Raw genomic sequence first — 24,376 nt, 5'->3', positions numbered from 1 at the left:
GGTATAGCTTGGAAACTTGGTTTTTTCACTTAAAGCTGTTCTTGGCTGGCTTTCCCTGTCAGTACTTCCCCATCTCTTCTTGTCATTACAGATTTCCCTCATTCCCTTTAATAGCTGTGTCCTGTTGCTCTGAATACCATGGTTTGTTTAACGGATGGCCTACTAATGCACATTCGGATTAAGATCTTTCGTTAGTCTAAACTAGGGGTTGGTGGTTTTTGTTAATCGAGTTTTATTGGGACACAACCACACCCTTTTGTTTACAGATTGTCTACCACTGTTTTCTCTCCACTGTGGCTGAGTTGAGTAGTTATGACAGTGTGTGCCTTGCAAAGCCAAAAATATTTACATTTAAAGGAAAGTTTGCCAGCCCCACATCTAAACAATGTTGCAATGAATCTCTCTTTTTTTACATATGTTTTCATGCATATATGCAAGTATTTCTGAGGGATCAATATCTAGTAGAGGAATAGCTGGATCAAAGGTACAGATCTTGCCAAATTATCCTTCTAAGGGGTGTTACTGTTTTATATTTCTGCCTATAGGATATGAGACTGTTTATTTGTTTATTCCCCCCACACACACTTGACAGCATTGGGTGTTATAATTCTTTTTTAATCATGCTCATCTAAGAGCATGATGCTTCCCAGGTGGTGCTAGTGGTAAAGAACCCGCCTGCGTAAGAGATGCGGGTTTGATCCCTGGGTTGGAAAGATCCCCTGGAGAAGGACATGGCAATCCACTCCAGTGTTCTTGCCTGGAGAATCCCATGGACAGAGGAGCCTGGCAGGCTACAGTCCATGGGATCGCAAAGAGTCAGATACAACTGAGCAACTAACACTTTTCACTTTTCTTTAACTATTAATGTGATAGAGTATCTTTGCATATCGTATTTCTATTTTATGAGTTATCTTCTTAGTTTCATTTCTCTGTTTCTTTTCCTTATGATTCATAAAAACTTTTTTTTTTGGCCGTGCTGCACAGCCTATGGGATCTTAGTTTTCCAACTAGGGATTGAACCAGGGGCGGGCAGTGAAAGCACCACGTCCTAACCACTGGACTGCTGGGGAATTTCCATATGAGAACTAATTTTATACGAGTGTGTGTTATAGCAGAGGCACAGCTGTCCTTCCTGCCTCAGAATATATACTTACAGGTAGGAATATTGTATCTGGCAGCAGTAAGGTATGGATGAAGAGGACACCACTTTGTTTAGGACCAGAGTGATGTATCCTAATATTTTCTATCTATATCCCTGGTTTGTTCATTTTTCTTTCTCACAGATCAAGCAATATATTTATTGGTGTAACACACATGCAGTTGAGCCTCCAGCATATGCCAGACACATGGGAAATTCATATTGAAAAAATAAATAAAATAGTTCCTGCCCTCCAGGAGAGGATAGTTTAGTGAGGGGCTCAGACAAGCAGTCAGCGGTAATTGTTCAAAAAGTAGAATATCACATGGGAGTCATGCCCATGATTATAGGCACTTACAGGAGGACATGTTCACCTCTCTGAGAGGCTCAGCGAGCAGTTTGAGAAAATATAAAGAGCCAGGAGGAATTTTCCGAAGGACGACATTCAGCAGGAGGAACGGCACACGTCAAGGGGAGTATCCCACCTGTGGAACTCGGCGCTCCTGGAGCCTCGGGCTTGGGCGGGGAGGTGGACGTGGGACCTGGCCAGCCCTTGGATTACCACATGCATACTTCATCCAAAGTCAAATAACCATCTTGCACCGTGAGATGGTTCAGGTTAACCACTTTGTCCTCACAGCCGTTCTGTGCATTACTGCTGCCATCTGCTCCACTCACACAGAGGTTAAACGGCGTGTCCAAAGGCACATAGCATGCATTTTTGTGTGAGCAGGTACATCCCTGTATTTCTTCCACTCACATTGCCAGAATGCTTCTCTGTGCCTGGCACTTGCCCCGAGGAGCTCTCAGGATGGGAGGAGACCAACCTATGAACAGGTACAGGCTGAGGCATATGCCATGGGGCCCGGGCCCTTGGATGGGGCTGGTGCCTTAGCCACAGCTTACGTGGGTACCAGCCACCCCACCTTCCTCGCTCTTGTGCTTACCACTGTCTGCACCCTGTGGCCGGAGAGTGAGAAAGTCAGGAAGCCTTCTCTCCCCAGCAAAGGACTCTGTTGTGCAGGTCTGATGGAATTGGTGTATGATCAGCCGGGCTGTCCCGGTTTGTTGGGAGGATGTTTTTCCCACATGACTGGGAGCCTGGCGGCGCCACCTGGAGTGGGCATTCCCTCCCTAACAGCATCTCTGCTGTCCTTACAGGCCTTCCTCGAACGGTACCTCAGCGCCGGCCCCACACTGCAGTACGACCGGGAGCGCTGGCTCTCCACGCAGTGGCGGCTCGTCAGCGACGAGGCTGTGACCAACGGGCTGCGGGATGGACTCGTTTTTGTCCTTAAATGCTTGGACTTCAGCCTTGTCGTCAATGTGAAGAAAATTCCGTTCATCATGCTCTCGGAAGAGTTCATAGACCCCAAATCTCACAAATTTGTCCTTCGCTTGCAGTCCGAGACGTCGGTTTAAAAGTTCTATATTTGTGGTTTTATTAAAAAAAGAAAGAATATATATAGAGAGATATATGTATACCAGAGGGGCATCTTTGTTTTTATTATTCTTCATGGCTGACTGAGCTGGCACATGAGAAACCAGGGTCCTTTGACCATCTGCACTTTATTTGGAAGGAAGCAGAAGATGGCCATCCTGGAAGAAAGTGACTGATGACGTCTGACTTGGGGATGGGCCGTCTCCAGAAGCGGTTCCCTGGCATTTTCTGTGACGGCTGCAAACCAAAGCAGAGCTGGAGGTTCTCAGGAACCCTGCCTTACGACACGCCCCTGCCTCTCGTCCAGCACCCGGCCCTGCCCTGGCTTCCGGCCGTCCCACTCCTGGGCCTGTAGGGCACACATCTTCGTCCTGTTTCAGGGAACCCCACAGGACCTGTCCACACGTGTTTGTGTGTGTAAACGTCCAGCACCACGGGAGCCATGGGCTGTTGGTGAAATGCCTGCCTTCGTCTCCGTTCTCTGTTGCCTTAGGTTCTGCAGAGAAGGATCAAAATGACAAGCGTGCGCTGTCAGTTTACAGCTCTTCGTGATTTTTTGTTTCCCAAAGAGAGAATTTGCCTGCCCTAGTTCTGACCTGCTTGCCTACCAGCTTGAGCAGGTAGCCCTTTCTTAACCCTGTGAAGGCCCGCCTGCCCTCTCTCCATCCTGGCCGGCAGGCCTGGCCAGGAGCCCAGTCTCCAGAGCCACAGGGGACCTGGCTGTTCACGTGTGCCCTGGGGCTCCATGCACAGCCTCGGGTCTGCCCCATGGATTGTTTGTTTGTGTAGGAAAGGGTGGTGTGCCCACCAGGCAGGTCCCAGGGAGAGCATGCCTGCTAGGGTGTTCCCTTTAGGCTGCGGCGGGAGCCCCTCCCCTCCCGGTCCTCCTCCAGCTGCTCCACACCCACCAGGGAGAGACCCACACTGTGACTCTGGGGCTGGCACGTTTGGCTCGGAGCCTCTATTTCCCAGGAGATATGTCCTCACAAAGCTCCATAGCAAGCTGCCTTGCCAGGGGACAGCTGCAGCGTCCAGTCCCTGACTTCTGACCACCGTCACTGTGTGCTCATTGCCTCTGCCCCTTACTACCCGGGAAGGGGCTGATTTAGGCCCTGGTGCTAAATTACTTGTCGTTGGTAGTCAAGTGTGGAGAGGGAATAGGCAAGATCCAGCATTCGGGAAAAGGAACGTAGGGAGATGATCTTAGGGTTCAAACGATGCCTGCCTGGTGTGTTCTTAGATACAGCTGGTTTCTGGGGGCTTTCCCAGGCCTGGGGGAGCAGCTGGGCCATATTCTAGGAGGAGGCACCCTGAAGCAGAGCCCTGCAGCAGTCTTCAGTTCCTCCACCTACCTTCCAGTATCCACAACAAACTTTTGCCAAATACTCACTCTTGCTTTTCCCTGGTGGTTAGGCTAACCAGTCACCTTTCTTTAGCCAAGGACAACACTGTCCAGTGCTCTTTTCACATGTGTTCCCATGTATTCTGACTGGTGTGTTCATGCCAGCAGGGGTGCAGTGTTTGTTATTATTGTCTTAAACCACACTTGGCTTTCGCTGTTTGTCACACACCTGAATCTGAAAAAGTAAACAGCCGTCTTGAATCCACAGCCTTCGGGTCAGAAAGAAGATGTGTTGGAAAAGGAGGAAAAACTGGTCGGTATGGAGTGGAGCCAAGATGTCCTATTTAATTGCATGGTTTTGGTTTATGAAAAACACTTACCATGTAACCATGGTGCTTTTCTTCTTCTTAGTTTTGCCTTTAGGTCCCCTTCAAACTGGACATTCCTTATGATGATGTCTTTCTCAGGAATCTATTTTGGGAGACTGGGCAAGGGATGGTGAATGTACAATGAGACTTTGGCGACATAAAGGTTATACTGTCTCAGACTAAAGGTATCAGAGGCTGCTGCATCAGGAACCCAGCAATAGAAGTGCCATACACATATATTCATATGGTTAATAATGACACTATCCATCAGCGTTCCATAAAACTGCTTCCAACCCTGTCTTCAATTACCAGTCCAGAAGGGGTTAAGTTGGAGTCATGGTTTGGGTGCCTCCCTTCCCAGCAGGGTGAAGAAAGGTTTAAATTAAGGAATTTTTTTTTCTCTCTCCACCCCTTTGTCTCTCTCCCAGTCTTTGCATAGACTTTCTGACTTTGTCAGACTTTCTGAAATTACTGTTTTTGTTTTAAATTGAGTATCGATTTTTTTTAATGCTGACTTTGTATTGAGTCCTTTTTGAAAGAATAACATAATAAAATGCAGGATCTTTGTATCAAGCCTTTGCACTTGCAAACTCTTAATAGCTTGAGTTACTGGTGCAGTGGGAACAATGTAGATGCCATTTAAAAAATTTTAAGGTTTCAGAAAAACTGTATCACACAGCTGAACACAATGCATTTGTATTTCAGTTCTTGGAGCCAATCGGCTATACTTTTTAAAAAGGATAAACTGTGCTAGTAGGATTAGATAAATCCGCACTGGGGGAGACAGGATTTTTTTGCCTTAAATGTTTATAGATTTTCTATAGTGAACCTAAGTTATTAAAATGTGAACATTAAACAGTAAGTAGAAAAACTTAATGAGGAGTGTGTGTCTGAGGTCACTCTCTTCCCTCCTGATGTTTTAACCAGTAGATATCTAATTTCTGTTTTTAAGTGGGTACTGTTGAAGATAATGCCAACTTTTAATTGTCCATGAACTGAACTGCGTTCTTAGAGGTGGAAGGGATTTCTAGGTTTGTGATTGATTCATCCTTTGCATCATCAGCTAAGTCAAAGTGTGTAATACTTTTGCTAAAGTTTATAAAGTAAGCCCTAGAGAAAATGCTTGCTCTGTTTTATTGTCCAACTATCACCATCTCCCTCTCTCTCCTTTTCAAATCTGTGGACAGGACAAATTCTGTAGGGCCAAAGGATAGAGGAGGTGGCCCTGGTACATGTGTGTGTGTGTCCGAGCTCACTGCCAGAGCTCAGACCTCCTTTGCAGCGGGGAGGTCGTAGCTGTGTGGGTGCACGTCCCGTGCGGGAGATATGCCCCTCTCCTCACCATAGGTGGTGGTAGCTGAGTACTCTCATTCTCTTGTCTCCTGGTTGCTTTACAGCCGTCTGTATTTAGATGAGGCTGTAAGCCTGGAAAGCCATGAGCCTATTAGGCTGACAGAAACTGACGACCCGCCCCTGGGGGAGTGCCTGTTGCAGCCGCTCAGTGAAATCAGCAAAATCGGGCCCTTGGTTTACCCTCATCTATGGGAACCCAGCTGTGTAAGGATGCATAGTTGTTTGTGGCTGTGTGTTGCAATATATGTGAGCATTTCTCTTGAGTGTAACTACCAACAGATGGACGGCATGTTTATGTTAGCCATCTGATCATCTGTGCTATCTGTAGCAAGACTGGTGTGTATCTCAGCAGATAACTTGTGGATGGGTTTATATGGATGAGTGTGTGAAAGTCCGTGTTTCTACATAGGCCCTGTGTTTGGGAGATTTCCTAACAACACCCATCTTCTGGGAGGTTACTCTAAAGCCATTTACTTCTCCCGCCCTTCCTTCTCTCCTTTGCCTCAGTTACACTGGCTTCTCCCCAGGAGTAAATGACTTTAGCACAGTGAGGTCTTCTAGAGCACCGCTGCCCTCCAGGCAAGTCCATTAGACTCTTCCTTGCCTCTGGACCCTATGACCTGAAAACAGAAAGAAAGAAAAGTCTAGCTCCATGATAAGCAACTGCTCCAACTTCACTACCCTGAAAGCCTTACTGTAGAATTCTTGATCTAACTCAAAAATTGAACTTCATTTAAAAAAAGTTGATGACTAAAAGCACAGAAATAGTGCCATAATATTTAAATAGTCCAGCAGAGACCCTGCAGTTGTTAAGTGATTTATTTCTGGGAAGGCTTTGTACTTTATAGATCTTGTTTTACCAAAAAAAAAAAAAATCACTACCATGAATTTACTCCTGTGCAACCTTATGGTCATAATCCATTGTAAATGAAATATGAGTTGTTTTCCTAAGCCCATAGTGCAGTTTTTGAATGGTAGTCAGTGTGGTAGTTGTATTAGGAACCATAGACACTATATTATTGAGCTTTAATCAAGGGGATGCCCAGAAAATTAGATTTTGGATCACATTTTTGAGAAAACATATTTGGGTCAAAGAAGGAAGAGAAGGGTAATAGGGTGTGTTTATCAGCTATTGTTACGTTAGACGCTGTCCTCGAAGGTGAATTCCTTTAAATCAGGGGTTATCTCAGTTTTACAGGTGAGAACCAGGATGAGCAGAGAGAAGAATGTGCCTAAAATCTCACAGCTAATAAATGAAATTTCCCATCTAATGTTTGACTCCAATCCCATGGTACCTTGAGGTATTACCTATATAATTTGGCATTTTCTGGATGTGGAGGAGAGAGAACCAGAGGGCACTTAACCTTAAATCAGAACCTGGGGAGGGGGGGTTCATTGGAGGTGGAATCGCTTCTCTTTGACTTTGGTTTTGTACCCAGACTATGGCTCCAAGGCAAGCTGCCCCGTGGCACTGGCAGATTTCCTCAGGACTTTTGATGGAAAGAAGTTGAAAATCCCGCTTCCTTTAGGAAAACCAGCCCTGCCAGTGCTGCACTTGCTGTAGAACTTGGGTGCTGTTGTTCCTGGCAGTCACTTTGGGTTTTGCCCCTCCCACCCTTCCGTTCCCACCCTGCTGGCTTGGGGAGGTGTGCTGGGGCTGACCTGGCCTCCTCCTGACCTGAGGAGGCCTCTTCCTGGTGCTTTGTCAACATTGTACCCCAACAGCGTCCCCCCATCCCGCCCCCCGTTGAGGTGGGGAGGGCCTGCCTACAGCCCCAGCCGAGGGAGGTATGGGACTGGAGCCCCTGGCCTCCATGCCTGACTTCCTTGTTCTCAGCAAGCGCTTCCATCGCACTATTTTCCCCCACATTTGTCCTCGAGAGTTTTAATCAAGAGACCTAAACCAGGGCTCTGAACACACCGTTTGTGTCTCTTCCACCGTCTTGAGGTTTCTGTTGCTCATAAACTACCTTCTTCTTGCCTGCTGTTTGCTCTTGGTGGAGGATAGGAAGGGAAAGATGACGCGCCTCTCAGCTTTGCTATTAGGTTGACTAAAAAGTTTGCTCAGATTTTGCCATAAGAGGGTATAGAAAAGTCCGAAGGAACTTTTTGACCAACCCAATACTTAACTAGGAAAGAGCATGACATTTTCAAAGGGTAGGTAGAAAATGTAAAACTACTGACTAAAAGTAGATTTTAGTACTCTGTGTCCCTTTTACCAAGCCTGTCCCGTTTCTCCTTAGATAACCCAATTTGTTTTGTATCACCTGAAACATAAACCTCTTCAATGAGCTGTTTTAGAGCACTCCAGCACAACTGCAGATTTCTGATACCTGAAGCAGCGCAATCAAATGTTACTCCCAGTATGGCACCGGGAATCTACAATTGATACGTCTCTCAGCTTGAAAACATCAGTGTTTTGTCCTTGCTTTGGTGGGATAAAAACGCTCTTATCTTAAGCCCTGGGGACAAATGTGACCAACCCCCAGGATTTTATCTTGAGTGTCCTTGGCACTTCTTTTGGCACTGAAATAATGTTTGGATAAAAATAGTTGAATATACAGTGTCTGGTTTTATATTTGCTTGTTCTTATCTGAGTTTTCCCTTGTAGACATGAACTTTCACTCTGAAGGAGGTCATCCTTTAGGAGTATTTAAACCCCCAAAAGCCCTCACCTTGGGAAAGGTTCATATCTAGGGACCAGAGACTGTTGCTCAGGGAATTAGTAATAGGACCTGGACATCTGATCTGCGGGTGTCAAGTCTAGTTCAGTTCATGTTATAGGGAACTTAGTTACACATCATCACCATTCCAGGGGTCAGGTGGAAAGAAGTGGCTGACACTTTTCATTTGCCAGTGCCCCACAGGTATAGAAATAATAGAGTATTCATTTAGCATTGATTATCATTCTTAAAAAAAAAAAAATCCAAAGTGTGCTAATAATTCCTTATTGTTATAATGGGTTCACAGTAGGCTTTAGCTAAATAGCAAACTCCTCTGGGACTCCTAAATTATGACATAATTAACAAACTTTGATTTTCAAGAAGTTGTTTATGACAGCTATTGCCTGGAGTACAGGACACCAGCCAAGATGAGGGCAGGGGTAGATACAGGCTCACTGGAGTGGTGAAATAACTCGTGTTGTCATGACCACTTCTTCAACAAAGATGCTAGGCAGAAGACCAGAGAGACTGGGACCGGGTCTTACTCAAGGAAAATTTATTTAACAATCACTTTTGTGTTGAAAGAACTTTACATTTCTGGATTTAGAATCCAGTATCAGTCCAGCGAGTTCAGTAAGGAAACCATCTGTCTCTATCTGATGGAGCCATAACTGTGCAGAGATGTGGCCAGGGGTCTTTTGTGTTCTTATTAGTTAATACCACAGTTTGTAACCAGGAGGGGCAGTTTGGCTGGTTAGCAAAGTCCACAGTCACTACATAGGTATGACAAAGTCTAAGTGTGACTTCTTGCATAAACGGGGTGGTGGGCTTTATTGAGATGTTTCAAATATGTGAATGAATGAATTACACTACCAGCAACCATCTGCCCAAGTACATTTGTATACATTCATAAGGTGTACCCTGTGAAGCCTCTTCTCATTGTAACATCAGTAACAAAGTTAGAGTCTATAAGGGGCATGGTGTACCTGGTATCCAAGTTATTTTGTTCTCTTTTGGGTCTCCAGTTCCAATGAACTGTAAAACATTTTACATGTTACATTTTTTATACTGTAAAACTTGGAAAATAAACTGAAATCCCAAATTACATTTTGTTGCCTTTTTTTTAATGTGATTACTTCAATCTAAAAAGTTTGTTTATTTATTGAGATATAGTTGATTTATAATGTTGTGTTTGTTTCAGGTATACAGCAAAATGATTCAGTTATACATACCTACATATATATTTTTCAGGTTCTTTTCCCTTTAGGTTTTTACAAAATATTGAGTATAATTTGCCATGCTGCATAGTAGGTCCTTGTTTTATATATAGTAGTGTATATATGTTAATCTCAAACTCCTAATTTATCCCTCATCCTACTTGCTCTTTGGTAATCTTAATTTTGTTTTCTAATTTTTTAGGGAACATTTTTACTCTTGAAATAATTTTGATACCCTTTTAAATATAACCTGTCAAGTGTCTCTGAAAACCAAGAGAATGTAATGATAGACTGAATGGGAAAGAGGAATTGTCATTGTAAGGAAACTATAGGTTGCAATCATTTTATGGTCAAGAGAATGTTTTAAATGAATTGAGTACTGAAAATTAAATTCTTAGGTTCTAAAACTTGGAGGTGAAACAGGCTTTTGAGTAAATCAGCAAGTGAAAAAAGATCTTCAAGTCAGGTAAGGAGGGAGGAAAATGTCAGACCCTGGATTTGTAGTAAGGTGAATGTTAGATTGTTTTTATGAGTGGCTTGCTAATTCAGTTTAAATTATTGACTTATTTTCAGTAGGTGTACTTAAAGGAAACTTGATTATTTGACAGAGAAGTATTGGAGCTTGCCTTCTGCTACACTCAGCTATCCTTAGTACTGAGTACCTGTAGCACACAGTCAAATTCTTACCTGTTGCATGGACAAAGATCAGACTAAGCAATTGATGTGAAGATACTCATTGTATAGATTATTGATAAACTCTGTCTCTCTGTGCCATCAGCCAAGATGGACACAATTTACACCTACACAAGCAAAACCTACTCAAGAAAAGATTAAAAGTGTGTAACAAACATAAACCAAAGACTCTTTTTCTTTCATTGCCCATGATAAAGATAACAGAATTTTGGAAGAGTTTTGAGGATGTTAGGTGACAAACCATAAGATTATGGAAGTGGAGAAAGGATTACCAGGATGGGACCAGCTGCAGCCACTGCAAGCTTTCCCAATACCAAAGACAAGGTCCACCAGTAGTGTGTGGGTCTGGGGAGTATCCCTGCACCAGAGAGACTTGGTAATGCCCGATCTGTGTCGTGTAGCGTCTTCTAGTTACACAGGCTAATGTTGATGTGGAAAATCAAAACCGTGTTTCTGTTCTCTGTACTTACACCTGAGCATGTTTCTGCAGTTCTGAGAATTCATCTAGTTTTAGACAAAATGATGATGCATTTGTAGAACTGACGTGGGGGCTTTAAACATGTTTCCTTTTCTAGCTCCTTGCTCAGCTCTCCCGTCTTACCCACTCAGTTTTGCCTCCTGTGATCTGCATGTGGTAATCAGTTTTAAGGGTCCATTGACTGAATATTGCAATGAGTGAATGAATGAATGGGAACATGGCACACACTCGATGCTAAGACTACTGGGTGTAACCTAATCATTTATGACTATTGTAAGGGGAATTATTGGCATTTTTATGTCAGCCTTAATGTCAGGCTCTAGGGCATTCTAGTCATCACTGCTCTAAAGAGTCCAGATTGATACAATACCAGGTTAACTTGAAAGAGGTCTTTAATTCATCTCTCTAGCATTCGGGTCTGTGGATATATTAAATGCATTTGACATTTAGGTGGCTGTGGTTATCCCATTTTCAGAGAATAGAGCCTGGGATTTCTGCTGTCATCCCCACACTGCTTTGCTTCCCACCATGATGAGTATATTCCTGGGAGACTTTGCTAACCCAAGGGAAGAGAATATCCCCCATTGGAAATCTTACTGAGCCAAGGAGATAGTGTTCCTATTTCTTCAGCAGTTGTCTACCCTAAGCAAATCTGAGCAGATGACACTTGCCAAAAACTTGGAATGAGACTGACTTTCAGGAATCACTAGCACATTCTTAATGGTACTAATAGCTGTTAAATTAGTTTTGTATAGGGTTTAGCAGAGTATTTAGTCAAACACAATTTATTAAGTACCACACAGAACTTAGACCCTGAGGTTAGAACAGAATCAGCCAAAATCTTCTCCCTAAGATCACTCTCAGACTAATACGGGGAGGGGCATGCACTTAAAGTGCAGTAAGTTGCAGGTTCTGCAGAAGACTGCCACAGGGCGCTGCGAGGACCAAGCAGAGGATGCGGCCAGTTTGCCTGGGACATGACTGGAGAAGAGTCATAGAGTGTATCTCTATGGGAGTTTGCTAGGCAGGCACAGATGGGGAAGGACAGGCATTCTGGTAGATGGAACATGAGCCAAGGCTTGGAGGTGTTAAATAGCCAAGCAGCTTTGGCCAGTTTCTGAGAGTAGCTGTTTACTTACTAAGTCCTGTCCCAACTCTTTGAGACCCCCATGGATTGCAGCATGCCAGGCTTCCCTGTCCTTCACTATCTCCTGGAGTTTGCTCAAACTCATGTCCAGAGTAGAGGGGTAGACAGTTGGGAGGTGCCATGAGAAGTGAGGCTGGGTAAGGTCGACAAGAGACAGTTTGCATAGACCTCCATGTCCTACAAAGGAAACTGGTTTTAACCCCAAGACAAGGCTAGTCCTGACTCCCCAGTTCCCTGGCAGTGGTACTGACCTGGCTTCTGCTGAAGTAACAACTGGATGTTATAATCTAAATGGGGCATTTGGATGCCATCATTCCAAGATAGTACTCCATGTTTGCAGTAGCAGTCACCCCAGCGAGACCAGTGCTCTTCCCATCTCTGAGCCCAGATATCACCAGCATCAGCTCTACTCAGACTTTGCTTTTCTCTTGTGGAGGAGAGACTCTTCAAGGAGTTTTAACTTTACAGGTGCTGCCTCATTTTTTCCTCCCCAACCTCATGCCCCACAGCCTAGACTGCACAACTGGCCATCACACAACTTTCTGATCAACACTTGCTCTTTGTCCTTTTAATCTTTAAAAACACAAAATTTTTAAACACTTGTTGGGAATAGAACACCACTTCCCTGATGACTGAGAGGGTAAAGAATCCACCTGCAATGCAGAACACACAAGAGAGACGGGTTTGATCCCCGGGTTGGAAGGATTCCCTGGAGAAGGAAATGGCGATTCATTCCAGTATTCTTGCCTGGGAAATCCCATGGACAGAGGAGGCTGGTGGGCTACAGTCCACAGGGTCACAAAGAGTCAGACATGACTGAGCAATTAAAGCACAATGAAGAATTTTAAGCAAGTATGTGACACGATCAGTTTTTCATTTTCAAAAAACCCTTGATTGCAGTGTGCAGGACTGGAGATGGGAGGGCAGTCAAAACCTTGCTGTCACCCAGCTGAGACTGTAAAGCCTTAATTATACAGTAAGAGCAAGTGAAGAGAAGAGGACAGGGCTTGCTTCCTATTGGATGTGGGAATAGGAGACAGTGTAATGGCTCAAAGATTTCTGGCTGGGAGATTGTCGGAGGGCGATACCTCTTCCCCATTCCTGTGCTTCTGTGAAGGACTTTCCCCAAACACTGCTGGCCCTTTGCCCAGCCCTTATTCCTGTACTGATATGGAGATAGTTACCTGGTTAGCGGGTGGCAGCCATTTGTCCATGTTTCTTAGGATGAAGTTAATGTGTGTGTTGGGGGAAGGATCCAGTTCATTTCTCCTGCCTCTCCATCCATGACCCCTGAGGGCAATGGTCCTCTCTGCACCTGATTCCCCTGGATGACTTGAACTTGGAGGCAGGAAACTGGGAAGCCCATTTCCCTAATCTCTAGTGTCCAAATTACTGCCTCTCTGTAATCAGGGTCATAATCTGCTGACTTTTGGACCTAATTTCTCAGTTGGTTCAGACCTCAGGAAAAGCTACTTTTTTTTATTTTTTTTTTAACTGTGCTGGGGTTTAGTTGAGGCATACAGGATCTGGTTCTCTGACCAGGAATAGAACCCAGGCCCCCTGCATTGGGAGCTCAGAGTCTTAGCCACTGGACCACCAGGGAAGCCTCAAGAGAGCTACTTTTAAGGGCGTCCCCTTAAAGCCCCAAAACTGTGTTGGTCTGAGGTGATGCTGTCCAGGGAAGATGGCTGGAGCGAGGGGCTTGGGACTCAGAAGCAGCCTGGCTAGAGACAGTTGGTGTTGGATGCTGTGGGCTGGATGAGATGACTGGGGGAGTGGGAAGAGCAGCAGGAAGAGCAGCGGTCAGTGTTGACCTGCATCTGTCCCCAGCAGAGGGCTAGGCCTGATTCTGGAGATGGTATATCAGTAGGTCTGGGCTGGTGACAGTCATCTGTGTTTTCTAAAACTCAGACATGATTCTGACACTGAACAGACTTGAGGAGACCGGGTGAGAGCAGGAAGTTCGAGGACAGACCACGAGACCCGCCAGCACTTGAAGGGACATCAACCAGGAGGGTTGGTCAAAAGTCATTTGATTATGACCTCTGACTGGTCACATCATTGATAGAATGGGCTTCTTGGGGGATACAAGCTAGGGCCTGGACTGTACACAACCTTGTTACAGAAAAGACAAACTCATTTCAATTAGACATGATATTCTAAAGAAATACATGTAAATGTTCATTCTTGATAACACGATGTTTGTTTGTTTGTTTGTTTTTTGCTTTCCTAGCAGAATGGTCAGATCACACAGTTCTAATTAGGCAACATTACTAGCACTGCAAATTGATTACTTGCTTCCAGAATGAAAGGGAGAAAGACATCTTGGCTTAAACAACAAAAAGGATTAAAAGAAATTCACTTGAGTCCATCTTGGGACACCATCTGAGTAACAGAAATGGAATCTTTTGATTGCTTAATTTAAAGAATTAAATTTAGTTTAAATCTTTAAGTATAAAAATGGGGTTATGTTTACATTCCTTTTAAGTATTTGTGTGACTCTGGGAAAATTACTTGAAGCCTCTGTGCCTCATTCAGTTTTCCCATCTAAAATGGGAAAAATAACAAAATTCATATAAGATCTTTTTAAGGATTAAATGGGGTAATACATTAAAAGCAGATAGCATAGTGCTCTGCTGCTGCTGCTGTTAAGTCACTTCAGTCGTGTCCGACTCTGTGTGACCCCATAGATGGCAGCCCACCAGGCTCCCCCGTCCCTGGGATTCTCCAGGCAAGAACACTGGAGTGGGTCGCCATTTCCTTCTCCAATGCATGAAAGTGAAAAGTGAAAGTGAAGTTGCTCAGTCGTGTCTGACTCTTAGCGACCCCATGGACTGCAGCCCACCAGGCTCCTCCGCCCATGGGATTTTCCAGGCAAGAGTACTGGAATGGGGTGCCATTGCCTTCTCCAATAGTGCTCTGAGCACATACCAAATATTCAATAAATAGCTGAAAAAGTTTTAGACAAATAACAAAACAGTGCTATTACTTACAGTCAGTACTAGCTTAATACCCAGTGCTTCTAAAACAGGAGCAGCATGGCATGATTTAAACTTAATGCATATTATTAGTCAGGCTTCTGAGAACCAGGGAATTTTCCTGGGTTGGGAAATAAACCACTCTGATGACAGAACACATTTCTTGGCTATTTGAAAGATTAGCTTCAAAGATCACTGTATAAATTCACCTCTCCCAGAGCTTATTTGAGTCTCTCTGGATAGCTACATAGCCCAGCTTGAGAAGGGTCTGCCTTGCTTTGTGAGGCAGAGAGAAAAATAAGGAGGCCTTGGAAGCACTGTGATCCAACAGTGCTGATAATCATTCACCCATCAGTTCAATAAATGGGTGTCTACGTTGTGCTGAGCAAAGTGCTAAGCGTTGGGGATACAATGGTGAATAAATCTCTTGTCTTCAAGGAACCTATGTAGGATTTAATGAAAGAACAGACATGCAAATACGTGTTACACTTTAAATGATAAGTGCCAGGATGTGGGGTAGGCACAACATGCCGTGGGCGCAGAGGGGAAGGGCTCCCCTTCAGACCACCCAGGCAACTGGACGGATGCTGATATTAATCATTTGAACTGGGATTCATGAAGGGGAGGACAGGTTTAAGGGAGAGGGTAATGAGTTTGGTCTTGTGATGTTGTCTGAAGCACTTGTTCCAAATCAAGATGTCCAGCAGCAGCTGAATGAATGAGTCTGAAACCAAGGAGAGAGGTCAAGGTTAGAGACCCAGACTTGGAAGTTATTAGCTGATGGGCATGGATGATAAGCTGCCTTGGAAGAATGTTAGAGCCGAGAGATACCGTGGAAGACTGACATTTAAAGGGTAGGCAAAGGAAGAGAGAGGAGAAAGGAAAACTAAGAAGGAATAAAGAGGAAGAACAGGAGCCCAGAAAGGAAAGAATGAGCAGAAAAACAAAAAAATCAAGAGAGGATTTTCAAGATAGTCTCAGTACTTTCAAAATAAAACTTTAATGACAGTTAGTTAGCTGCTATTCCATAAAAGGATCGTCCTATTTTCAAAGAATTTGCAGTGTCTTACACATGTGTTAAAAGACTGAGAAAATAAATTAGAACATTAGAATGCACACCCAATGCTAAAACTACAGAACACAATATAACTTCTAGATAGTTTGAAAGGCATGTGGGGATTTTTTTCAGTGCCTCAGAGCATTGTTATGAATCCTAATGACTGTTGTCCTGTTCACCTGTGGGAACACTGATCAGTGGAGAAGGAATTGCCCTCTGGAAAAACCAACTTGGACTCTGAATGGGAAGGCTGACTAGCAGCGACAAGACGGAAGGATATCAGGATCCCAGCTCAAGCTAGGACACCAGCTGACCCAATCAGAGACCTAAAGACATCAGAAAGAATTAAAAACATTTAATCCTTCTAGCTCCCCCGACCCCTGTGTATATATGCACGAAGGTCATCTACAGAGAAGTTCAGAGAGCAAATCAACCTCCCATCCCAATATCCTAATATACTAGAAATGATGGCAACAATCAGCACGCATGTTTTTCAGAACCTCTCAATAGCCATCCAAAGGCTCGGATCTGAGTTCATAATGGTCGGACCTACACCTAAAATAATAAGTTTAATAGAAGCAAGAGAAGCTGATTTACAAAACTTATTTCCAAGACTGAGCCTTCCCTAAAAGGGATCTTCTCGGCTTGAGGAGGGATCCTAACTAATATTCTAAGCACAGGGGCTAAATGGATTGTGTGTCTTCCCTGGGCTCTGTTGTAAGGTCACGCTGTGCTTGTGACTTAGCAAGCTGTCCATTCTGCTACTATCATAGTCAAACGAGTAAACTTGAATTGAGGTGTTAGGGGATTGCTCTCTCTAGACAACCAGATTCGGGCACTGCCATGGCCACTGATGATCTGACAACGAACGAAAGCTTTTTCATAACAATCAAGACAGCCAACATGGGAATAATTCCCCACTGTCCTTGCTGAGCGAGCGGGACTGCTGGATTTAGAAAGGCATTTGCCGAGTTGCACATCTGATGAGAAAGAAGTGGGGAAAGAGATGTCGGTAAAGGGAAAGGAACTGGCTGGACGCGGGCCGGGGCTGTGTGCTGCCTGCCGCCTTGTGCTGTCTGCATGGTAGTGGGTAGCCGTGGTTTCGTCTTCGTGAGACTCATCTGGAGTTGGAGGCTATTCGTCGTCGTCGTCACTATCATCATTGTCCTCTTCATCAGAATTGTCATCGTCATTGTCCTCTTCATCCTCCTCATCGTCGTCATCATCCTCAGTGTTTATCTTCCCAGAAAGCACATCCTCAATCCAGTCCTCCAGCTCCTCAGCTGTGGGCAGGTCATCATCATCGGGAATCTCCATCCACACACTGTCAGCCTGCATCCAGAGACAGAAGGAGTGTGCGAGTGAGCACACTAAGGGTCAGCCAGGCCAGTGGGTTCCAAGCGACTGTGCTCAGTGAACCCCAGGTCACTTACACTTATCAGGAATGTGTGCACATGGGATCTTCCCGACCTGGGGATCGAACCCATGTCCTGCACAGGCAAGCGATTCTTTACCACTATGCCACCTGGAAAGTCCGTTAAACAGAAATGCTTAGTAGCAAACGGTACGTGTAGTGTTTGCTGTTTGTAGTCCTGTTTGTGCAATATAAAAGGAAATCTATATTCCATTGCATTATATATTATATATATATTCCACTGTTTTTTTTAATTTTTTACAGATTGTTTTATTTTATTTATCAGACACACAGCATGTGGGATCTTAGTTCCCCAACCAGGGATCGAACTCATGCTCCCCGCATTGGGAGCTAAGAGTCTTAACCACTGAACCACCAGGAAATCCCTCCACTGTTTGTGTATATAGCCAGTTAGCAATGTTTTTCTTTTTGTATTTTTTAGCAATGTCCTATCACTCTCTTGGTAGATGTTCAGTTACCTGGGAAATTCTACATTTATTATTTTGTAAACTAATTTTTAAATTACTGGGCTTCCCTGTGAAGCTAAATTTACCAATTTAGCTCAATTGGTAAAGAATCTGCCTGCAATGCAGGAGACCCCGGTTCGATTCCTGAGTCAGGAAGATCCCCTGGAGAAGGGAAAGGCTACCCACTCCAGTATTCTTGGGCTTCCCTTGTGGCTCAGCTGGTAAAGAATCTGCCCACAATGTAGGAGACCTGGGTTCAGTCCCTGGGTTGGAAAGATCCCCTGGAGAAGGGAAAGGCTACACACTCCAGTATTCTGGCCTAGAGAATTCCAGGGACTATATATGGTCCATGGGGTCACAAAGAGTCAAACATGACTGAGTGACTTTCACTTTTTCACTTTTTAAAATCACTAATAATGATTAAAATTCTGCTTACATTAAAACAGTTAAAAAAGAGAATGGTAGGATATAAGGTGAAAAGCAAAAGTATTTTTGGTTGCCCTGACCCCACCCCTGACTCAGACTAGGATCAGTCCATGTTGGCAAGTCTCCTGAGCTTTAGCAAGGCCAAGGGTCCTGCTTATTTCATGAGGGGCTGGACTCCTATACAGGATCTCACAGTCTGGGCTGTGTGGCAGAAACCAGGGCAGGTGGAAGTTATCTGAGCAAGCTTTCATGAGGTATACTCACATCTGTCACATTCACCACCCCAATCTGTGGCTTGAAGAGGTCAATCTTGAAAGTCTTTTCCCAATAGGCAACAAGCTGTAGCAACAAAAAATAAAATTAGACAGCAGGCATCATCCCCTGTTCAAGCCACTTTTTGTGGCTGGACCCACCTGCCATCCCATCACAGTAATGAGGCCACCATTGGTTAAAGGTCTCCAAAACAGCTGTGGGCATGGAGGAAATTGAAGACTTGGCATTCAGCACTTTAAATAAGCATGGAAAAAAGATGTCATAACACAAACTATGAAAGCATGTAATATAGAAGCTTCTAAAGCTGGAAGGAAGAATATTACAGAGATTGTCCAGAGTTGTTCCCCAAATTCCCTGTGGCTCTTTTATATGTGTGGTGAAGGAGCCATTCCCCTCCACAATATCTCACTTAAAACCCCCTTACCTTGAGCCCCTTTGCTCGTGAGACGTCTGGGAAAGCAGTGGTGTGCCGTAAGTGGGCATGCAAGAAATAAGAAGCCTTCTCCATTCAGACAGACTTGGGTTCATGTGGACTAATATATGACTGGGGCAGGACTCAACGAGTAAAGGGCCATGAAGTAAGAAAATGGAGATACTCAGGGGTAGAAAGTCTCCCAAACAAATATATGGTCTTATGGGGACTAGAGGATAGTCAAGAACTTGGAAATCAGAAGTCTGAAGATTTCTCATTTGCAAAAGCAAGGCAAACACAGAGCAGGTCAGGAGAAAAGCAACCATCTGTGAGCTTGCAAAACAAAATAGTTCAGGTAAATGAGAACTAAAGCCAGGTAACAGCTAAACAAACAAAACTATAATATACAGCATCTTATAAGGCCATGACTTTGTTATGGTTGCCCGGAATTATGACACTGACCTTGGGTGACATGGAATTCTCTGCCTTTGATTCACTCACCCTCTGTGTAGGACTGGGTTCCAGGACCCCTGAGATCACTGACACCCTTCATTTTTGTATATTTAATCATAGTTTGATCAATTGTGACCTATGCAACAAATGATAATTCCTGGAAGAAGACAGAGATCATTTATATTCTTTTTTTTTTTTTCCTATCTTTTGTCTCACCATAAAGCATGTGGGATTTTTGGTCCCCTGCCAGGGATGGAACCATGCCCCCTGCAGTGGAAGTGTGGCATCTTAACCACTGGACCACCAGGGGAGTCCCTATCATTTATATCCTAATGATAGCTAGTACTGAGTATCAGCATTTAGCTCAACCTAAAGTCTATTGACCAATAGACCAAACTTTGGCATCACATAGACCTAGGTTAGAAGATCATATATACCACTTATAGCTTAAACCTCTCCAGTTGTCATCCTGTAAGATAGGTATTATAATGGTCTGTACTTCATAGGGTTGTTGAGAGGATTAGATGAGATGATGCTTATAAAGCATTTACCATAGTTCTGGGCATATAATAGACTATATTAGCTACATTCATTACCACTGGGCTCACATATTGCTACAAATTCTGTTTATTCTGTTTAAAATGAAGCATAATCAAGGCTCTGATCATTGACCCAGCAAGAGTTTAAGGGGCTTACACATTCAACAGGTGCTAGATATCATGCTACGGGGGCATGATGAACAAGACAGACAAGGTCCCTGCCTTCCCAGAAGTTGTCCTTAACTCCATGCAGAATGTTCATCTCTGAAGGTTTAGAAACTCGGGTTGCCTCAGAGTGATGGTTCCCCTCAGAACATGAAAAAGGTTATAGCAAGGGGTGTTAGTCAGCTATGGAACTGTTGGCAGAAGAATTTCACCCACACTTGAATGGGCCCCAGAGGAACTATGGCCTCCAGGGAGTGAGAACAGTAAGTCTTACCAGGTCAGTGTAGGCAACGGGCCTTGAGTGCATTGCTGTCCAGGGGCTAAGACCTTCACACTGCGTAGAGGCAGCCACTGGGCTTCTGCAAGGGCCCCTCCTATTTCACCTCCATCCAGTTCTCATGCTAAACGCAAACGTGAGACTGTGACGGTGACCAAGGACGAGGCCCCAGTCTGAGCCACTCACCAGAGGAAAGTCATCGGGGTCGATCCATACGATGCTCAGGTCCGGGTTGTCTGTGTTGTCCCGGGCAACCTGCTTCAGGATCTCCAGGAACTCATAGCCATCTGAAGCAGGAGGCAAGAAGGTTGAGTAAGCTCTGCGCATACATGGTTTCTAAGAGGGAAAGCAGAGTGCCGCTTTTCCATGAGGGTTTCTTAGGTTATTTGGTGCATACCCTCAATTATAGGATTATTCTATAAAGTGAGCCAGATGAGACGTCCAGACACAAAGCAGCTTATTCAAAGGAAACAATAAACATTTTGAATAAAGAAATTAAAAGTTTCACAGGGAAGTGTCTGGTTGTAACTCAAAGCTAAATTCCGTTTGCTAAATTGCCTGTAAAAATTGACCAGCCTAGGAGTCAGAAAGTGCAACCCCAGAACAGAGAAACTCCAGTCTGGTCCTCAGTGCTCTGCGCCATCTCTTAAAACAGATAATTTGTTATCCCTCAGAGTTCCAGTTCCCCAGGACATTCACTCTGTTGACCAAGAACTTTTCGCCTGGATCCTTAGTTTTCTACAATCTGGAGTTCCTAAAACTTTCAAACCAGTGGGCTTCTGATTGATGTGTGCATGCTAAGTCGCTTCAGAGTGTCCGACTCTGTGTGACCCATTACTGCAGCCTGCCAGGCTCCTCAGTCCATGGGATTCTCCAGGCAAGAATACTGAAGTGAGTTGCTGTGCCCTCTTCCAGGGGATCTTTTCGACCCAGGATCAAACCCGCATCGCTTACGTCTACCTGCATTGGCAGGTAGGTTCTTTATGACAGTTGGTTTCAAAGCTCTGATTTAGTGAATGGGGTTCCCTTCCTCCCTCTCACTATTTCCCTGAGAGCTCTGCCCTCTTCTTATTCAATTCATAGCATTCATTGCCCACCAGGGGAAGGATGATTCATATGAAAAGCAAATACAAGCCTCATTAAGACAAGCTGATGGCTTCAAGAGCACAGAAAGCCTAAACCTTGAAGAACTACAAAACAGAAACTTTATGTCATAAACAAAAATTTTGTTTAGTAAGAAAAAAAGGAATGTTTATTAAGAGAAAGCATAGCCTAAATCTTTAGCATCCCTCTCCCCAACTCCCAATCAGTAACAAAGAGTTTAGGTTGTAACAAGTCCCTGAGAATAAGCTCTGTGCCGGTGTGTACGTGTTTGTGTGTACAAGTCCAGGTGCTGGAAAAAGCACGCCCATGTGTCCACATATAAAAGCTCCATGATTTCAGGGAATCCCAGAATATAGGGGACTCATGGTTTGTTTTAGAATAAAACTCAGGAAAATGGAAAGACCTCAGAGTCTCTTGGTGAACCCTCTGGTTCAAGAGCCCTAGGACAGAGAAGACTGTAAGGAGGCCTCACTGAGTTCTCTGGGGGGATATAGATGAGGTTGAGGGGAGATGAATCTGAAGAGGCCCAGCAATTGGGATGAAGGGGACCAGTGATGACTTAGTAGCTCAGACGGTAAAGCATCTGCCTGCAATTCATGAGACCTGGGTTCAATCCTGGGTGGGGAAGATACCCTGGAGATGGCAATCCACTCCAGTATTATTGCCTGGAAAATTCCATGGACAGAGGAGTCTGACAGGCTATACAGTCCATGGGGTTGCAAAGAGTTGGATATGATTGAGTGACTAACACACACACAGATAGGAAGACCTGTCCCCATGCTGGGTGGACCACATACTGAAAAAGAAATCTACGGCATTCAATCAATTTGGCTTCCCTGTGGCTCAGACAGTAAAAAATCTGCCTGCAATGCACGAGACAGGGATTCCATCCCTGGGTCAGAAAGACCCCCTGGAGAAGAAAATGGCTATCCTCTCCAGTATTCTTCCCTGGAGAATTTCAAGGACAGAGGAGCCTGGTGGGCTATAGTCCATGGGGCCGCAAAGAGTTGGACACGACTGAGTGACTAACACCACCAGTCAATTTGAACCCCTCTCTGCAGCCTCTGTTGAACACACCTCTCCTCTCTCCAGGCACCCTAGCCTTTGTTTGGCTACCTGGGACCTCTTGGGAAAGTATTTTCCCTGCACTTCCTCTTCCCTAATACACTCTAGGCAAAATGCACACTATTTTTAGCAGCTCTGCTTTGAGTGGGTGTAGTCTTTTTAAGTGTGGCTGCTTCTGCGGCTGCTGCTAAGCTGCTTCAGTCATGTCCGACTCTGTGGGACCCCATAGACGGCAGCCCACCAGGCTCCCCCGTCCCTGGGATTCTCCAGGCAAGAACAGTGGAGTGGGTTGCCATTTCCTTCTCCAATGCATAAAAGTGAAAAGTGAAAGTGAAGTCGCTCAGTCGTGTTGGACTCTTTGCGACCCCATGGATTGTGGCCCACCAGGCTCCTCCGTCCATGGGATTTTCCAGGCAAGAGTACTGGAGTGGGATGCCATCGCCTTCTCCTTAAGTGTGGCTAAATCATACTAAAGATTCAGAGTGGACCCCTCAGCCCTTGTTACCTGGAAGGAAGAGCTACCTCTAGCAGAGAAGAGGGTCTTTATGGCCTGCAGCCCTATCCTGCAGAGATCTGGGTGGTCTGGGTGATTTTTCCATCTATCCTCTGAATTGTATGACAAATTAGACTGTATGACAGAGATGGATGGGGTTTTGTGCTTTAGAGTTTAACATCTATCACTGTAGGGGTGGGAGTGGAGGTGGGGCTATTCCTCCTGCTGCCTGCAGGTGTGGCTGAGAAGGTCCCTCCAGAGTGCCATTGGCTGCTGCTACCTGGACACTATGAATCTTCCTTCTCTGGGCATGTTGCTGTGTCACAGGACAGGGACTATGGTGCCACCTGGGTTATCTCTGGGTTTATGTATCATCAAATACACAGACTGCACTGGGGGGTTTTTCCTCAAGAGCTTCAGTCACCACTTTCAGCAGCCGAGAAGAGATGGATGGCTACAAATAAGGTGCGGCTGCCAGTACTCTGGAAAGCGAGAATCACATGTGACAAATCAGAAATTCACAAAGAGGATGAAATTCAACAACACAGTCTGGAATTCATGTAGAAAGTAAAGCTGAAGTGCAAAAGACTGATGTAAGGGAAGGCAGAAACGGGTCTAGGTACAAGTGTAGAGGAAGAAGATCTGAACGGAAGCCGAACACGCAAGATGGCACTGCTCGTTTCTGATGGAAAACCCACATATCACGATTTATAAATAGGAATGTACATACAGGGACATTTCTGTTTCAGAGCAGGTTTGGAGATAAAAGGAGAAAGATTGAAGGAACAAAAATTGGGTCCTGCAAGAAAAATCAAATGATCTGGAGTTTTTACATAAACAAGATAAGTCAAAATTGTGGTTTAATGCTTGTTTTTAAAAATACAGAAAGGTTTTTTTGTGAGGAGAATATTCTTTGTGCCTATGGAGGAGCGAGGACAGCTCAAAAAACATGCCTCAAATAAATTAACAAATGAATTGCCATTAACGTTGGGAAGTTTCATCCAGAGTCAAGGGCAGTTTTTGATATTCCGGATGATGTATTTTGTAATGGGCTACTCCCTCTGCATCCCTGAATATTTCCAAGAACAGAACCTGTTCTTCAGGGAGGCAGCCCAGCTTGATTCTTAAACATGTGGACACTTGGGCCAAATGGTCCAAATCCTGGGTCTGCTGTTTGGAGTGTGACTTAGGGCAAGTCATTTAATGTCTTGGTTTCTTGTCTGTAAAAGGGGGATGATAACAACAGTACCGATTTTGTGGACTGATTGTTAGTTAAATGAGTTCGTGTCTATAGCACTTAGATGGTGCCTGACACAAAGGAAGGCTTAGTTATTATTCTTCTGAAATTTTCTGACATTCTTCTGTCTGAATACAAGGAACCTGGCCGTTCATCTGTTTATCCAGTGCATATGC

The 24,376-nt window shown here is 44.5% G+C and overlaps 2 protein-coding genes across 6 annotated transcripts in view; one reads left to right on the top strand and one right to left on the bottom strand.

Annotated features, from left to right (window-relative positions):
* The window catches only part of VANGL1 (VANGL planar cell polarity protein 1), a 59,706-nt gene extending 50,296 nt beyond the window's left edge, over positions 1-9,410 (top strand). For all 5 annotated transcript variants that reach the window (XM_055584631.1, XM_055584630.1, XM_055584629.1 and 2 more), the window contains one exon: positions 2,300-9,410. In XM_055584631.1, coding sequence (XP_055440606.1) covers positions 2,300-2,560 — 261 coding nt within the window. In that variant the 3' untranslated portion in view covers positions 2,561-9,410. The remainder of the gene's footprint in view (positions 1-2,299) is intronic.
* A 6,387-nt stretch (positions 9,411-15,797) lies between these two features.
* Positions 15,798-24,376, bottom strand: part of CASQ2 (calsequestrin 2) — a 72,763-nt gene continuing 64,184 nt past the window's right edge. Inside the window, exons 9-11 of the mRNA XM_055584626.1 lie at positions 20,488-20,588; positions 18,447-18,521; positions 15,798-17,207 (exon numbers count right to left, since the gene is read on the bottom strand). Of these exons, the coding sequence (XP_055440601.1) occupies positions 17,010-17,207; positions 18,447-18,521; positions 20,488-20,588 (374 nt within the window). The 3' untranslated portion in view covers positions 15,798-17,009. The remainder of the gene's footprint in view (positions 17,208-18,446; positions 18,522-20,487; positions 20,589-24,376) is intronic.

The sequence above is a fragment of the Bubalus kerabau genome, chromosome 6, assembly GCF_029407905.1.
Source record: "Bubalus kerabau isolate K-KA32 ecotype Philippines breed swamp buffalo chromosome 6, PCC_UOA_SB_1v2, whole genome shotgun sequence".
In the NCBI taxonomy this organism is placed as follows: Eukaryota; Metazoa; Chordata; class Mammalia; order Artiodactyla; family Bovidae; genus Bubalus; species Bubalus kerabau.
Note: the sequence above shows the minus strand (reverse complement) of the source record. Positions and strands in the feature narration are given on the sequence as shown.